General features: G+C 44.2%; 1 protein-coding gene across 1 annotated transcript in view; it reads left to right on the top strand.

Moving 5' to 3' along the window:
* The window catches only part of Anxa3 (annexin A3), a 44,957-nt gene extending 27,153 nt beyond the window's left edge, over positions 1 to 17,804 (top strand). The window contains exons 7-13 of the mRNA XM_041671421.1: positions 1,883 to 1,962; positions 5,597 to 5,653; positions 6,002 to 6,095; positions 7,670 to 7,765; positions 9,371 to 9,429; positions 11,813 to 11,935; positions 15,070 to 17,804. Of these exons, the coding sequence (XP_041527355.1) occupies positions 1,883 to 1,962; positions 5,597 to 5,653; positions 6,002 to 6,095; positions 7,670 to 7,765; positions 9,371 to 9,429; positions 11,813 to 11,935; positions 15,070 to 15,129 (569 nt within the window). The 3' untranslated portion in view covers positions 15,130 to 17,804. The remainder of the gene's footprint in view (positions 1 to 1,882; positions 1,963 to 5,596; positions 5,654 to 6,001; positions 6,096 to 7,669; positions 7,766 to 9,370; positions 9,430 to 11,812; positions 11,936 to 15,069) is intronic.
* The last annotated feature ends 238 nt before the right edge of the window (positions 17,805 to 18,042 follow it).

The raw sequence follows: 18,042 nt of genomic DNA, 5'->3' as shown, positions 1-18,042 counted from the left end.
GAAATTGTAAATTTGGGAGGACGGTACCACCTGTCTGGTTTTGGTACCCCAGGAACTCAGAAGACAAGCGTAAGGAAGAACTCAGATTTCCAGGAAGAGGACCCCACCTGTCCGAAGCTGGTGCCTCTGTGATGGTGCACACAGCTTGCTGCAGAGGCCATGGCTGCCTCTCAGGGTGGCACTAACAGCAAAGGCAGGCGGGAAACACACATTTCTTCCTCTCCCTGCCCACTGGTCTCCCTTCACTCCCAGCCATCAGGGAAACGTAACAGGAAGCACGTGAATTTGAAGTAGATGCGAGAACTGGCTAATAATAGGCACAGGCGGGTACATAATTAGTGCTTACGATGCTTAAGTGTTTGGCCTGGTAAGATGACTTCAGTGGGTAAACACACATTCTTCCAAGCCTGGAAATGTAGTTTTAATTCCAGGGACTCACGGTAGGGGAGAACTTATTCCAAAAGTTCTGCCATAAATAGCCCATGTATGTGCATGTGTATCACACAGACACACACACACACACACACACACACACACACACACACACGTCTAATAAAGAGTATAAAGGTTTATGGAGTCCTGTAATGGGAAATGGGAAAAGTGACCCATGCATATAAATCTATCGCAGGAGGCCATCACCTTAGCTTTCATAAAAGTAACAAGCTCTCTCATCCACGAAATGGCACAATCGTCTAAATAAACAGCTAACAACTTTCCCCAGTGTTCTGAAGTTACTGGTGTGTGAAAGAACACAGATCAGGGATCCAGAACTCTTATGTTCTAGCTCAAACCCCTTCCTAATGCAACACCATCTGCACTCTTACCCTGCTATCTGAGTTAGGGTTTCTATTGCTGTGAAGAGACACCATGACCACGGCAACTCTGATAAAGGAAAATATTTAATTGGGGTGATTCACTTACAGTTCAGAGATTTAGCCTGTTATTGTCATGGTGGGAAACAAGGCAGCGTGCAGGCAGACATAGTGCTAGAGAGGTAGCTGAGAGGTCTCACATCTTCACTCACAGGCAACAGGAAGTGGTCTGTCTCACTGGACGTGGCTTGAGCATATATGAAACTGCAAAGCCCGCCTCCACAATGACACACTTCCTCCAACAAGACCATATCTGCCCCAACAAGGCCACACCTCCTAGTAGTGCCACTCCCTATGGGGGCCGTTTTCTTTCAAACAACCACAGCTGTTATGCCTCAAAGTGCATGAGGCACTTTCAACTGTATTGGAATTGTTTTTGAATGTTTCTTTTATTTCTTTTTATCATAATTATTGGTACCTATTGGTTGTACATATTAATGAGTATGATTGTGACGTTTCCATATATATGCATGTTGTTCATTGTGACGTTTCCATACATGTGTGTGTTGAACAGTAACCATGTTCACCCTTCCTCCTTCTACTACCTTCATTTTCATTTTTATTTGTTTGTTGGGGCTTTGTTTTGTTTTGTGTAGTGATATTTCACTTGTATTTTAATAAATAAAGCTTGCCTGAAGATCAGAGTAAAACAGCCCCATTGGTCAGCTTCACAGACCAGGCAGTGATGGCACACACCTTTAATCTCAGTAGCCATACTAGTTTGCCATAGAAGCCAGTGGTAATGGTGCATACCTTTAATCCCAGCCCTTGAGAGGAATGTTAGACAGGAGAAGACAGCTCTTCTCAGTTTGCCTCTCAGAGCACACAGCAGAAATAAATCACCGCTGGAGCAATGTCTGCACCACATACTCCCACACTAGCGGAGTACCAGGACGCCAAACAGAAAGAATACTCCGTCACAGCCCTCCACTGAAGCCTGGTCCTGCGCTCTGATGTGTAGTAGCCTTTTCTGTTTCTCATGACTAAATCTCATTCTTGTTTGGTTTCAGTGTATAAGAAGAGTCTCGGAGATGACATTAGTTCTGAAACATCTGGTGACTTCCGGAAAGCTCTGCTGACTCTGGCAGATGTAAGGTTTTACCTTTTATTATTTACCTTCCCCAATAAGCCACAAGCTCAGAAATCATTTTCGGGAAGTTAACAAAACCGAATAGAGTGAGTTTTCCATTTTCCTGTGAAATGATTCGTTCACATCACATTTGCATTGCCAACATCAATAACAGATTTAACGAAGATCACAAAAGCTGATCTAGTGACAGAAGTACAACAAAAAGTCTTGGTTGGGTCAGATCTATCTGTAGATTAGCAATGATTCCACTGAGCTTCACAGCATGCTGTCCTGATATGCCACCCACAAAAACTCGTAATTGCTCATTTTCAGCATGTTTGCACCTTTAAAACATGTAGATTTCCCTCTGGATCCCAAAGAATACTTATTTTGTTTAAATTAACTGTAAAGACATAGTAGAACTGTTCTCAGAGACAGGTAGTAAATCCAGAAACAAAGTATCTGTTTCAGGGCTTTGTCTCTGTGACCTTGGAAAAGACAGATGTGAGCAGAGGAGGCCTTGATTCACTTTACTTGGAAGGTTCATGATTTTAGTAGTAAAGACGGGACCTTCCGGGGCACTGTCACAGGTAAAGGGACTTGCCGATGACTCTGGCAGCCAGAGTTCCATCCCTTGAGCCCACGGGAAAGTGGGTCGAGAGGGAATCACCTCTATAGGGTAGTTCTCTGACCTCTACACTTGCACTGTGCCTCCCTGCAAGCACATAGCAATCAATAATCTATATATTTGAAAGATGCTGAAGTTGGGGCTGGAGAAATGGCTCAGCAGTTAAGAGTAGTGACTGCTCTTCAGAGGACCAAGATTGGAGTTTCAACACTCACGTGTTGGCTCACAATCACCTGTAATTCCAGTCCCAGGGGATCCTGTTCCCTCTTCAGGCATGTGTGTATGGGCACAGACATGCATATGGTGCCCAAACACACATGCAGGATAAACACCCATACACATAAAAACCAAGATGGTAAAATCAAGGATGAGACATATTCCCGGGCTCGTGTAAGAGAGGTGTCTCGCTGATTTCTTGCAGCTGATTTACACAGCGCCCAATGTGTGAGCAAGTCCCCAGTGGCTCAGCATGGCGGCTGAAGCAGCACTTGCCAAAGTGAGGTATCATGCAGCTTGGAAATAATTCACCCTCATTATAGCTTGAGGTGTTTTAACTGCTGCAAACCTCGGGAAGGTTGAATCCACAGACCCGAACAGATGAAAGGCGGTGGCAGACAAGGTCTAGGCCGTGCACATCTCCATGTGTGATATGAGCTCACCCGCAGTAAGCAGGAGTAAGAGAGCTCCAGGGCTGGTTTGACATCAAACAGAACAGGACCCTCCCACGGCCTAATGGCTTTCTGTACCTGCACAAGTCCCCTGAAGCTTTAAGGAATTCGTGTTCATGCCTGTGAAATTACACTTCAGATAGCGTTAACCCCTTAAGGTGTTCTGAAGGTTAAGAGAGAGTAAGTGAGGTGCTGAGTGCATAGAAGGGGATTCGCCCGTTGGGATTTACGGTCCGTGGACTTTAACAAATGTATGAATGTACCGGCCGTTGCAGTCTTGCGCAGAATGGTTCCACTGCTTCAGGAAGTCTGTCTTCTGCCTGTTTCTGTCGTCCTTCTCCTCTCCACAGGAACTACTCATCTTTTCTGCTTCTAGTTTGCCTCTTGCATAGTGTCCAGTAGTTGATGTCATTTCTTACGAAGCCTTTCCAGACCAGCTCCCAACACTTAGCAGACCCACCTATGATAGCTGGGGTTTACTTATTTTGAACGAGTGAATTGCCCAAGCACATAGCAAACAAAAATAAAAGAATAAATCAAAAGTAGCAGCAGAAAGACAGAAAAACATCAAATTGGGCACTCAACATCCAGCAGAAACCACTGAAGCATCCCACTGAAGAGAGTAACAAAAGGTAACCCTGTCAAATTGGTGATTACAGAGATTCGGCAGAAGTCAAATGGGAAAAGCCAGTTGAAACAAACAGCTCGAATTCTGGGATGAGAGTCCTGGGCCCCATTCCAAGCAAAAGAACAATCATCAGGCAGCAAATAGACTATTACCATCTAGCACAGTGCTTCTCAACCTGAGGATCGTGACCCCTTTGGGGTTGCATATCAGCTATTTCCATTATGGCTCATAACAGTAGCAAAATTACAGTTATGAAATAACAACAAAATAATTTTATGGTTGTGAGTCACTACACCGCGAGGAACTGCTGAGGGTTGCAGCATTAGGCAGGTTGAGAACCACTGAGCTAGCGCAAAGGACTGGGGATAAGAAAAGTTCCTGGCAGGGCATAGTGTTCTCCACAGCCTCCTCTTTCCCACTGTGGACATCGTAATATTATGGGATAGGCAATAGTCACCTTTGGATGAAGATAGCACACGTTTTAGTTATTCTCAAAAACAAGATGTTTTAGCGCCTTTAGTTGTTTGCTGGTTTCCCTCTCTGCGTTAAAGAGTCAGGGGGTCAGCCTGACGCAGGACAGGGGTGTTGGGAGGACACGTGACATAAACATGCTTGAGCCTGAACATGGAGAATCAGTGTTATTTCCAGAGCCAACTTCTCAGTGACCTCAAACAGCAAATGGCAGTTTACCCATATAATGGATATTGCATTTTCTTTTGCAACCGACCAGCTTGTGTCTAATTTTACCAAATAGTACTTTGTTGTATAAACTATTTATCAGTTGAAAGATGACTTGGTTGCTTCCAACTTTTGTCAATTATAAACAGTTAAATATTTATATGCAAGCTTTTGTATGGACGTGTGTCCAGCTTGCTTAGGTGAATGTCAAGGAGCATAGTTGCTGGACCATACTGTAAGGACATACCCAGCAATGTAAGAAACTGCTGGATGGTCTCTCAAAGCGCATGCGACACCTTACGTCTCCACTAGCAACGAACACAGAGCTCCTGTTGCTTCCGGTCTTCCCCAGCGTTTGGTGTTGTCGGTGTCTTGGAGTTTAACCATACTAGTAGATCCTGTGTTAGTCCCCAGGGACAGGATGAAAAGTACTTTCCAGAAGCCGGGTGGTGGTGGCGCACGCCTTTAATCCCAGCACTCGGGAGGCAGAGGCAGGCGGATCTCTGTGAGTTCGAGACCAGCCTGGTCTACAAAGTTAGTTCCAGGACAGGGTCCAAAGCCACAGAGAAACACTGTCTCGAAAAACCAAAAAAAAAAAAAAAAAAAAAAAAGTACTTTCCATACACTTTCCCGCTGTTTATACATTTTCTTTGGTGAGATGTCCCCTTGGATCTTTTATTCTCTTTTAAATTGGGCTGTTTATTATTTTTTTACTGGGCCTCTAAAGTTCTTTATATATTTTGAGTATCAGTCTTTTATCAGATATGTTTTGTAAATATTTTCTGTCCGTGCCTTGTCTTTCCATCCTAACACCTTTGAGCTTCCAGAGGAGACGGAGGCCCTAGACTGTGTGCCTGCTACGCTGACTATCAGTGGCAGAGACAGATCTGCAGCCAAGGGTGCCTGATGCGTCTCTGCTACATGTTTACATTTAAAAAAAAAAATGAACTGCTAGTTTGAGTTCTGTGTCCTTAAAGGATTGACCTTGTTGTTTTTTTTGTTTTTTTTTTTTGTTTGTTTGTTGTTTGTTTTTAATCATCCCTGATGGTTTAGGGTAGAAGAGATGAAAGTCTGAAAGTGGATGAACATCTGGCCAAAAAAGATGCCCAGGTTAGTAACAGCCAGGAGAATGTCTCTTTTACACACACTGTTGATGGCTTCTGCAAAAGATGGTACTGCCCAGGCCTGTCCTCTCTCGTCCATCTAAGTCAGATCCTGGGGACAAGTGTCATCCAGCCTAGCCTCTGCCAGCTACTATGGTGGTAACCACCCACCACTGCCACCACCGCCACCACCAGGTCCTGCATTTGACCTTCAGATTTGAAGTCTGGATCCTAGGGGGTTTTATTGGTCTCTGAAGTCAAGTCAAGTAAAATCCCCACTCTTCCCCTTCCATCCCCTTGAAAAGAGAAAGACGTGCATTTGTGATGACATGCCAGGTTTCTTCCATCTGTCCAGATCCTCTATAATGCCGGTGAGAACAAATGGGGCACGGATGAAGACAAATTCACCGAGATCCTGTGTCTACGGAGCTTCCCTCAGCTGAAACTAAGTACGACTCAAGTCTCTTGCTCTACGTTGTTTGTCCAGCTGTCTTTGCAGTTTACGTAGAAACCTCTTAGGAAGCCAAATGGAGAAGTTGCGTTTTAACTGAAGGCAGTACCAACATTCTCTTTTGTTTTGCCCTGAGGACTGAGTAGGTTGCCTACCCTGTGAGTAGCATGCAATAGATGAGAATGGAGAAGAGAGAAGCTATCCTGCTGAGAGCAGCAAGGCTGGTTACCAAACTCCTACCCTATCTCTGCCAGCTCCGCCATCTTCTGAAAAAGTCAGGAATTGAAAGGGAGTTTTATTGGTTGATTAATGGTGATGAGAGAGGGTTTGGTGGATGGATTAATGGTGATGACAGTGGCTTCTCTCTGGTATGAATGGAAATCAGTGGGAGGGAGAACCAGCTCTTCTTTCTGGACCAGTGACTGGGTCCCACCCACCCTCTCCCTCATGTGTCTCCCTGAGCTGTTCTGGAAGCACGGAGCTCCATTTAGTGTGACCGTATTATGGCAATGGCTTCCATGTTTACAGAACAGCAGTGCAGGACTAACCTGATGCTGAACTGAGAAAATAGAAGGCTTTTGCTGCGACTTTTAATTCTGAAATTGTACTTCTTTAACTTCAACAGTGATTTTTGGGAAATAATGGTGCAATATTACTAAGGTCGTGGTTTGAAAAACAGAGATAGAGTGACTCCTGTATCTCTTAGCAATTTTTTTTTTCAAAATGTATTGAAGGACCCACACCTTTAATCCTACCAGAGACAGGATTTCTGCAAGTTCCAGGCCAGCTAGGGCTACATAAGTAAGACTCCCATCTCAAAGCAAAACAAAAAACAGAAAACATCAACAAAAACCTTCTTGGAAAAAAAGTACTTGACTTAGGAACTCTTGCTGGACACTAGATCACATATGTACAGGTTTGTTTTACTTAAAACAAATACTGATCAAGAAATTTGAATTGCTTCTGGTCAGTGGGAAGTTGGCCATAGTGCCTTAGAGACTGATTTCCTCAGCACAAGAAATCCAAACCCTCCCAGACAGGGCTAGAAGATGTTTGCCATCATGAAGGTGGCCCTTGAGTTTGGTCCCTGGATCCCATGTCATGGGAGGAGAAACTCAACTCCTAAAAGTTGTTCTCCGACCTCCACACATGTACATATATATGCGTGCATGCATGTGTGTGTTCACGTGTGTGCTCACATGTGCGCGCACACATACATCATAAAATTAATATTAAATGTTTTAAGAAATCTTCCCAGTCAACTTTTTTCATCATGTGAAGCACATCTGACCTCTGGCCACAGCATTGGTTCCTGGGGGTGCTATAATTTTAAAACAGATAAGTCATTTGTCGCAGAACATTTCAGACTGTTTTAACTGCTTCAAGCTGGAGGGGATGGGAGAAGACGGAAGAAATGGCCTAAGGAGTTCAGCCTTCATCGTGTTCAACTTTTAACGGCTGAGCTTCTGAACTTGCTGGTTCATCTGCTGCATCTTGCCATTTTAAATGTAAAATATATTCATGTGTGGCCCTCTGGGATGCTTTAAATATTTTTATGGTGCTCCTTTTTAGCATTTGATGAGTACAGAAATATTAGCCAGAAGGACATTGAGGACAGCATTAAAGGAGAATTATCTGGGCATTTTGAAGACCTGCTGCTGGCCATAGGTAAGCCCTCGAGTGCTAATATATGACATTGTTTCTCCTTCTTTGAAGTCAGTGTCAAGGTGAGCTAATTTTAAGCATCCTAACTGATCCGTCTCTGTGCTGTACAACCCCCAGCGGTCTATGGTAAAAACAGCTATCTCAACAAATATTGCTAAATAATGCATGGAAAAGTTACGTACTTGCTTCCCACCTTGCCTTTTAAATCTGTATTGGCTTGTTATCCTGTCTAGATTATACTCTCTTGAAAGCTGAATATTACATGCTACTGGCATTTTTATTGAGCCTTGTTGAAACTGAGCCCTAATCAATTTGGTATCCTAGTGTATGTGGTTAAGTCTGGAAGACATCAGTTTCCTTCCAGACTGGAGACAAGGTCAGAGCTATAGATCTCTTCCTCTTTGGTTGAGGAATCAGGCTGAATCCATGCCCACAAAGACACATTCACTAATGAGTGGTCGGAAATGCTGCTCTACGCGCGGTGAGGTCTCACAGTTTGCCCCCCCAGGCACTAAGAGAGCACCTCAAAAGAAAGGTGAGATCAAAGGACAAGGCACTACTCAAAGACAGCAGCATTCTTGATCTCTTCCGTGAAGCAGTACCCGGATTCTTCCTCCAGTTGCCAATTCTCACTTCTCAAGAGGCACTCCTAACTATGATGCTTGAAATTTTATTTTTAGGCGACTTCTGTGTACTGGGTACCACGTTAAACTCCTCACCAATGTCATCTCCTTTAATCCTTTGACAATGCTTCAAGGCAGGTTCATCCCCTTGGTGACACAAGACATTTGGTGGGGGTCAGCTTTACTTCCTTCAACTGTGAGCTGTTGAGTTTGTGAGGTGAATGGATGAAAAGATATGGCCTTCATTTTAATGCTTGCTCAAGATCTTGGCAAGCTAGAATTTAGGAGCTGTTGCCAAGTTACAGTTTGGCCAGGAAATAGGCAATTGTGAACTTTGGTGATGGTTATAATTGAAGTGGATCCTCCAGCTTCCCTTCCGATGATGTTGGGTGCTAAAGGAAGTTTCCTTCTTGTTAAGTTACTGCCACTTCCCTTATTTTCAGATACAAAGAACAAATCTTCCACTCTAGAATATGAAGAATAGGCAGGACTATGCCCAGAAGGCATGGATATGTCTAGCTGTGGGGAGATAGTTTGTTATGTCCAGATTGCGGAGTTCCCCAAAGAATACCAAATCCATATGCAAAAGCAAAGACCCTTTATTCAAGCTCAAACTTGGACCCACTGTGTGTCTGACACAGAGGTATGAAATTGGAGAGCCTCAAGCTTAGTTGGGGTGTTTTTTTTTTTATTTATCATGGCAGGGGTTATGATGAGGAGAATAAGATGAGGGGTGCAGTGTGACTGAGATGTGGAGATGAGTCAGACAATGTGGGGTGTCTTTGGCATATAATTTTATCTTCCCCGTGGCTGAAGATAACTCCCATACTAAAGGTGCAAATATGACATTATGAGGCTTTGGAATCCAGAATTAGCAGCTTTTCCCTCATTCTAAGTAAAAGCCAGTACTGAGATGGACTTGGTTTCTATTAAGTGAAACTAATCATTACTTTGCTTTTTTTTTTTTTAATTTAACAATAAACAGTACATTGCACGAGGAACACCCCGGCTTTTTTAGCGGAAAGACTTCATCAAGCTTTGAAGGTTGGTCTGGAATTTTAGTGTTGCACTCATAGATAACATCCCTCATGGAGAAAAAACATACTATTTAATATTGGTGGAATATCATATTTCTTTTCCATTTTAGTGAGTTTCTTTTTGTAGCTAATTTTTCTACTAATTTGCCTCAGAGTATAATAATAAATGCGCCAGTCAGGATGGAGGTAGCTTGTAAAACGTTAACTGAGTCATTTCTCCCCACTTCCTTTGTGTGGGAAGTAGAACTTGTAGAATGTAAACCTCAAACAGCCGCTGAGAGGCACGGCCTCTCCAGTGCTCTTACTCCAAGTGAACCCAGCTGAGTCAGCACCCTGAGCAGGATACCAATGACTCGTGTTCTTTTCAATTCTTCATTCCCTACAACCGGGCTAAGTTCAGAGGAAATGCTTCCTCAGTCTTAGTGGACATTTCCCGTGGCTGTAATAATAACATCCGACTGAACATCTCATTCCCCTCGCCTCATTCTGCCACCCATCCTGGTTCCTGTGTCCAGTGCTCATAGCTGTACCTGCCAGAACTGGCCTTGCTCAGCTCTTGAAATCAAACATGACCTTCCCAGCCTTGTTCCTTCTGCCTCAGCCACCTCCTACTTCTTGCTGTTCCCTGGTCACCAAGGCTGTCTCTCCATTGCTGTCTCTGTATTTGTTTTTCCATCTATAGGATTCCTCCACCTGAGATGTGGCTGGCTTTTCCTCGTCTTTTCAGGTCTCAGCTCAAATGTCTCCTCTTGAAAGAACCCTCCCTCGACAATGTGGCCAACTGTTCTCTTTCCATCACTCCGCATTCTATTTCCCTGGGCTTTGTTCCTCGTTCTTTTTAATATTTATTAAAATAATCACATAGTTTGCTATCTCCATCTAGTAGAAAATAAACTCCATGGGGACAGAATCCATTTGTGTCTGTATGGATGGTGCAGAGGAGAGTGCCTGGTACACAGTAGATGTTCAGCTGGCATTTGTTGGATCCATCAATCAACAGAGCCAGTATTCACCGAACAGCTTCCTTGAGCTTGTTCGTGCTCTTTTCCCATTGTCTGCCCACCGGCAAGCATCTTTCACGTCTCCCTCTTTTCTCCAGCTCAGCCATGGCCATCTCTTTACTGCAGCAGTCACGTCTGGGTGGGTCTCGGGGTCTCTCCTTTACTGCAGCGGTCACATCTGGGTGGGTCTCAGGGTCTCTCCTCTTATGCCTGTCCTCATTCTGGTTCTCCCTGTGAGCTGCTTCATATTGCAAATGGACTGTCTTGAAAACAACCACAGATAAGATCTAATCTCAGCACTCTTAGTTTAAAATATTGCAACACTTCTACCTACGTGTGTGGGATACAGTTAGAATGTTATCTCATGGTTAACAAGGTTTAGACTTGCCGCTGTTCATTATTTATATATCCTCAGATGTGGTGTTCTCTCTTGTCCTAAAGTTTCATACTTTCACGCACACGCACACACACACACGCACACACACACACACAAGCACACGCACACACACACGCACACACACAGAGGGGAGAGCCTTTTGCTAGAACGATCTTTGCTTCCTGCACAAATCCCCTCCTCCTTCCCAGCATGCGTGCCTTGGCATCTCTGCTGCAGTTTCTCCAGGGCTGGGATCGCAGGTTCTTAGGTGTTCCTCACGTGTCCAGCATACTCCCAACTGATTATTTTAGCCTCCAGCATGTACGTCTCTTTCTAGAGCAGACCTTTCCTAATCTTTAGTCTTTCTCAGGCTCCGCTAAAACACACTTCTATCGAACCCAATATCTCCCATCTGTCAGACTAATTTTAATTACTTTTTATTTAACAGTTTTATTAGCTCATAGACAAGTTGGTCCATGCTTTGATGATATTTACTCTCCCACTCCCAGCTCTTCCAGAATCCACTCCTCTTCCCTTTGTACCCAACTTTGAGTCCCTTTTTTTCTTTTATTTTTTGATCAAGGTCAATTTGAGCTGCCCTAATACTCTTGCTTGTGTAGCCTTGCACTGGAGCATGGGAGCCTTAGCAGCGGCTGCATATTTAGAGAACACTGCCCCTTTCTTCCCCCAGCAGCTAACAGTTACCAATCGCTCTACAGCTAGGGCTGGAATTTTGTGCCTACCCCCTGCATGCTGGGATTGGTACCAGACTAATTTTCAGCACCTTGTTTTTTAGCCTGATCCTTCGTAGCATCAAAGGCTCGTGGGGATATCTTCTCTGTGTTCTTCATAGCATGGCTATGCTCATTACAGGGGCTCAACACACATTTGTCTAACAAATGGGTGGTGGGGTTTAGAGCTAAATGAAGGAAGAGGAGTTACTATGGTTAAGGGTTCTGTGCACGATGACTTGTCTCTCATAACGGAATTTCTGCATGCCGTTGTGCTACCAGGGTGCTGGAACAGATGAGTTCACTCTCAACAGAATAATGGTTTCCAGATCAGAGACTGACCTTCTGGACATCCGACAGGAGTTCAAGAAGCATTATGGCTACTCTCTATACTCAGCCATTCAGGTAAGTTTGCTCTGGAAATAGCAAGGCATAATTCCCCTTCCTCTGCTCATCATCTTCCTTTCCCAGTCCTTTAAACATAGCTAGATCTGATTAGATTTCTCTTTCCTTGTCCATGTGTCTTCTGAGTTTAAAACAGTTCCACCGAACATCCGCTAAAGGAGGGACTGGGACTGAAGTGATGGCTCAGTGGTTAAGAGCATTCGTTGCTCTTGCAGAGGACCTGGATTTGGTTCCTCGCACCCACATGGCAACCATCCACAGCTCCAGTCCCAGAGGATCTGACAGACTTTTCTGGCTTCTGTGGGCACTGCATGTCCAAAAGTCTGTGATAATTGAGAGAATTAACCCAGACTTGTTCCCTCAAACATTGAGTGAGGCTGTATAACCACCCCAGTCACCCAGTACCACACTGACTACGCGCAGAGGTTGAGTCTGGGGTTGGCTCCCCCCGGGCCCCACAGGCTGCATGACTCTCCTACCTCTGAATTTTTAGATTCTCTACAAACTTGCTCAGGAAAGTCAGCTTTGGAGAGTCAGGTTGGTACCTGCTAAGAACCAGTGCCCAGAGAGGCCAGGACAAATGGGATAGCAATCAGCAGCCGGCAGGAAGTGTTGAGAGTCCCAAGATGGATGCACAGCTGCAGGATTATTTATACTGTGCACATCCTGATTCTTGGCAGGATCTACTCCTCCAGCCTCTGGGACTCTGAAAGCCTGTTCCCTGAGGACTGTGATGCCCAGCATGACCACTGGGAAGGCCTGGCCTAGGCCACGTCTCTGTGTCACATTGAGTAGTTGGATGCAGCCCTACCAGTAACAGACACCCTTAACCAGGCACAGATGTTGGCCTGGGTGCCTCTGAGCACCTTGGGAGCATTCTAGCCTCAGGGCCCACAAATGATTTTTTTTTAACAAATGAATGAATGTATTCACTTCAACCAGTCAGCTAGACCCGCTCACCCATTCCTTTGTGCTTTTCAAACCGGAGCCTTTGTTTCCATGCTAAACTTTGACAGAGAAAGATGCGTGGGTAAGTTGAAATCATAACTGATCCCAAAGAGCAGCAGGGTCTCCCTGGGGCTTAGCATGGGTTTCGTCAGCAGCCTACACTGGATTCCATTTGGATTGATCCTGACACGTTACAATAGCTTCAGTCATCATAGGAAGATTTAATAGCGTTAACCGCACTGTGCTTGCCAAAGCAGAAAAGCAGACTCGTACGTTTTATAACAATTGTCAGTAACAAGGTTGACACACCAAGGGGGCTTCGGCTCCCCCCCCCCCCGGCCAACCAGAAAATTTGATTAAACTGTGGCTCTCTGTCTCCCCATGGTCTGGGTGATGGAGGCTCATTGTGTTAGGGGACATTTAAACTGTTTGCAGTTTGATAAAAAGAAAAATCTGTCCCAAAGAGTCCAGTCTGTGCTGTGAAATACTACGGCTCCCATCCTGTCTACCTCCTGTGTGCACTGTCGGGTAATCCCGTCCACGTTTTCCTGGGTGGCCGTCTTTAAATACAAAACTCGAGTGTGATTGGCTGCCATCAGTTTGAATGAGGGCTGCAGGTGGCAAAGCAAAGCAAGCCAAGCAAGCCAAGAGAGGGAAGAATTCATTCTACCATCTGCAACAACAGCAGGGTGTGCATGTGCATTCGTTCTGTTGTGTCTCCTACTATGACACTACGCCCACCATCTCCACTCAGTGACATTACCACTCATTGACCTTACTCTAAATCTACCCTAGCTACACCTTTCTACATAGCAACTTAAGTGCTAAGGAGTGGTCACAGACTAGGTTAAACAGAAACAAATAAGTTTTAAGGAAATCCAGGTAAAAGGCTGAGTTTTGCCTCTACTGCCATCTTTTGCAAAGAGAGTGTGACCACTGTGCACTAACCCCTTCAGCTGGCATGGTCATCTTTTCTCAACCAGAACCTTCCTCTGCTGGCTTAGGGGCTGCTAAGCCTCCTCTCGGGGCTGTGGCGCCTCTCACCAGGGCAGAGTGGAGTTGTTATGTGACAAAGCTTTGCTCTGAGAGACACAACACATGTCTTCTAGCCCCAGATAGGGATCCCATGATAGACCAAAGTACAGACACCACCAAGGTCCCACTCGGCGAATCAGTGAGATTTATTGGGGTTACTGACAGGAATGTGGGTGAGGGGTTACCTACAAGATCAGAAATGACTCAAAGGACTGCTATCCCAAGGCCCATCCCAGCATGGGTGACAGCTCACAAAAACTGGGAACCTGAGGCAAACGGCAGGCAGCTCAACAGGTTAGAGGTGTCCTTTCCAAGTGACTGGGTCTAAATCTTTTAGGCAGCCCAGCTAGTTACTGCTTCTCCTAGGTAGCTGGTCTGGTCTCACAGTCTTTGCAGCATGGCTTGTCTGGGAAGGGCTTTCATCTTTTATTGCTTACTCTGACAGGGAGGGGGCCTGATGAATCTGGTCAGTTTCAGGGACTTCCTAAAGCTATTTTGAGTTGCTTACCTTCCTGCTTAAGGAGGTTGCCTGCGGGATGGAATGTTTGAATCTCTGAGGACACTTACACAACAAGAATGAACGACTAGGCTCTATGACTTGAAGCTGCCTTTCTTACCCTCTGTATTTCTCATTTAATTATTACATGGAAATAGAGTTTATACTCCGCTGCATAGAGTTTGTATAAGGATTGCCATAGTTAAAATAAGCTTTTCCTTTGAGCTTTTTATGTTGGAAATTCAATCCAGTGCCTTATGCACATTAACCGTTCAGTAACACCTCCAGTTCTCCACGGTAAGTGTTTGAGTTGCAAATAGAAGTGCCAAATTAACATTCATTGTTACTAAACTGTAGTTTTTAGATGTTTTGTTAGCAACTACTATGTAATATCATGTAATCGTTGAAACCTTGTTCCTTTTTTTTTAAAGTCCTAGTTGAAGTTCAGGAGGATGTGAACACTATATATTGCAGAGAACAACGTAGGTAGGAGCGGAGCTGCACTCACTACGAAAGGACGACGTGTGCTATTCTGAACAGGGGAGCTCGCCCGTCTCCTGTCCAAGGGAATTCCCTAACACTGTGGGGTCTCGTTCACCTCTAACTCCCCCATTATTGACGGCATATTCTTCTCTGTTTGTCCTGTCCTTTGCAGTCAGATACTTCTGGAGACTACAGAGCCGTACTCCTGAAGATCTGTGGAGGAGATGACTGAAGAAGATGGTCTCTCCGAAGGCCACTGCCCCGACCGTGGGCCTCCACGATGGCAAAGGCTCTGCCTACTACTTTTCTACAACATTCCAAAGTGCAAGCAAAAGCGAGACTGCAGTCTGTCTGCCTGATAGGAATCGTCACCATTGCAAGAGCAAAAGCAAACAGGAATTTATGTTAGAGCACCTCATTTGTAATGTAGAGGGAAATTCAACCTACCTTTAAAGACCTACTAATGATTTTCTATATCTTATGATGTTGGCATCAGTGTAGTCTGAAGCCATTAAACATAAGTCAGGGTTCTAAACATGGTTGCCTTTGTTAAATATAATTTGTGCATTTGCTTTCAGCATCTACCAATACTGTGTGTTGCTTGGTGCCAACAAATATCTAAAGATGTGCTTGTTGTAAATGCTGCTGCTTCTATTTATTACTTTATCAGTGTGGTCTAAAAAAATAATAGCTGAATGGCATGGTGGTGTATACCCACAATCCCATCACTTAGGAGGTGGATGCAGGGGGATGAATAGTTTGGGATCATCCTTGTGAAGTTGCCGGAGATATAAAGAAGTCCATTAACGGCTGACGCTCAGGGCTCAGGGGAGGAGAATGGTATCCTGTGGATTTTGTCAGGGAAACAAGGTAATAATATTGGACTGTCAGGAAAAAGAGAAGGATTGCTGGTGGATACTTCCAGCATTCCTCAGGAATCTGTGAAGTGAATTTCTGTCCGCCAGCAAGAGCTTACCACCCCATCTCTCCTTCCTCTGGTGGATGAGGCATCTGGCTCAAAGTACCTATGGTGCATGCCCATTGCTAATCTACGTGCTCCTTGGTCCCTACCAAACCGCTCCAGTTCACAGAATCCCTTCCTTTCCCCTGCAGCTACTGCTTTTCTGTATGACCCATGAGGTTTTTCCTACTCCCGCTTCAGAGAGAGGTAGCTCTGACGTTTGACTGTCTGCCCCTTTCCTCTCTGCCCCAGAGACATTGTTGTGGCTGTTTTGAAATTTCCCAAAAGCCTCTGACTATTCTATATCTTATATCTATAGTAAAAACCTTCCTCCCACCCACAAATCGGTCAGTTTTTTCAGCTTCTCTGTGTCTTTACTTAGACCCCCAGGTCTCAGCACCAGATGTAAAAGAGGGCACAGGAAAGAAATGACTGAAATAGCTACTTTATGAATAGCAAGAAGGTTTTTATTATAAATAAGAGAGAGAAAACAGTGAGAAGCATTTGTATGGTCAAGAACAGAGAGTAAAAGAAGCAGACAGCCATTGCCAGGGCTAGAGAAATAGGCATGAAAAAGTCATGTATAAGAAACACAGGTAGCCAAGGGGAGTGAACCCTGTGAGCCGCAGCAATCTGGATGTTTAGGGTAGAGGGGGAGGTGAGAAGGGGCAGGATGCTAGTGTGGACTTCGAAATGCATTAGAGGTACATGTACCTGAATAAGGACCAAAGGAGCCTGGAGGTAAGCATGGGCTTGAATATATAACTACAGATACATGCCAAGGGAAGTGGCCCTTTCTGACAGGTCTCTGAGGAATACTTGGACCCTGTATCCACAGACTGTTTTATACTGAAGCAAAATATTTAAAAAAGATATTCACAGGGATGGAGAGATGGACTATCAGTTAAGTGTCCTCTTGCTCTTCCAGTATACCTGAATACAGTTCCCAGCACCCATGTTAGGCAGCTCACCACCACCTGCAACCCCAGTTCCAGAAGGTTACAGAAGGATCTACCCTCCAAGAGCACTTGAATTCATGTGAGCCTTGCCCACACATACGCATAATTAAAAATAATAAAAATAGATATTGAAGATTTAAAAAAAGGTATTCCATAGAACATAACCCTCAAAAATTATATTTTAAACCATGGTCGGTGGTTTATGCCTGTACTTACAGCTACTAAATTTAACTAATATTCTTTTAATTAAACTTATTTCATATAATATATTTTAATCATTTTTACTTCTCCCAATTCATCCAGATGCTCTGTACTTCCCTACCCACCCAACTTTATGTTTTTTTCTCTCTCTTTCATAAAACAAATCAAAGAAAAGAACCCACAAAACATACACACACACACATACACAAAAGAAGATCAGAACAAGCAAGAAAAAAAATAGAAAAAAAGTCAAAACCAAATGAAACAAAAAGTTCATAAAAAGAAAGGAAGGAACAAAGAAAAAAAAGAAAAGAAGTCATTGTGTTAGTTTTGTATTGGCCAACTACTCTTGGGCATGGGTACTGCCCTGAGGCGTGACTGACGGTGTGGTTCCACTGGGGAAAACTGATTCGCCCTTTCCCAGCAGCTAGCACTTGCAAGTAGCTTCTTGGTTAGGGGTGTGTCTTAGGATTTCTATTGCTGTGAAGAGACGCCATGACCTCAGCAACTCTTATAAAGGAAAACATTTAATTGAGGCTAGCTTATAGTTTCAGAGGCTTAGCCCATTATTGTCATGGTGGACTGGTGGCAAACAAAGTGCTGGAGAAGGAATTGAAAGTTTTATATCTTGATCCGCAGGCAGCAGAAGCAACTGTGTACTGAGTGTAGCTTGAACATACAGGAGACCCCAATGCCTGCCCCCACAGTGACACACTTCTTCAATATATCAGTTAAAGAAATAGCAGCCTAGATGTCATAGGGAGGGCCTTGGACCTTCTACAAAGCAAAGTGCCTTACTCTCTCTTAGGACTAGAGAAGGTGGAAGGGTGTTTGGAGGAAATGGGAGGAGGAGAGGGAGTGGGAATTTGGATTGGTATTCTTTTTTTAAAAAAAACTAATAAAAAAGAAAAAGAAATAGGTAATAATGAAAAACTGAAAAGTGGGATTTATTCAATACAGCAACATTGAAAAGAAGAACCAAGAAAGCTAGTCAGTGGCCCCCACACACATCAATACCTAAGAC

Source organism: Microtus oregoni, unplaced genomic scaffold, assembly GCF_018167655.1.
Source record: "Microtus oregoni isolate MIOR12 unplaced genomic scaffold, Mior012 000021F_ref0000039, whole genome shotgun sequence".
Classification (NCBI taxonomy): domain Eukaryota; kingdom Metazoa; phylum Chordata; class Mammalia; order Rodentia; family Cricetidae; genus Microtus; species Microtus oregoni.
The sequence above is the reverse complement of the archived record's forward strand: the minus strand, read 5'-3'. Positions and strand labels throughout refer to the sequence as shown.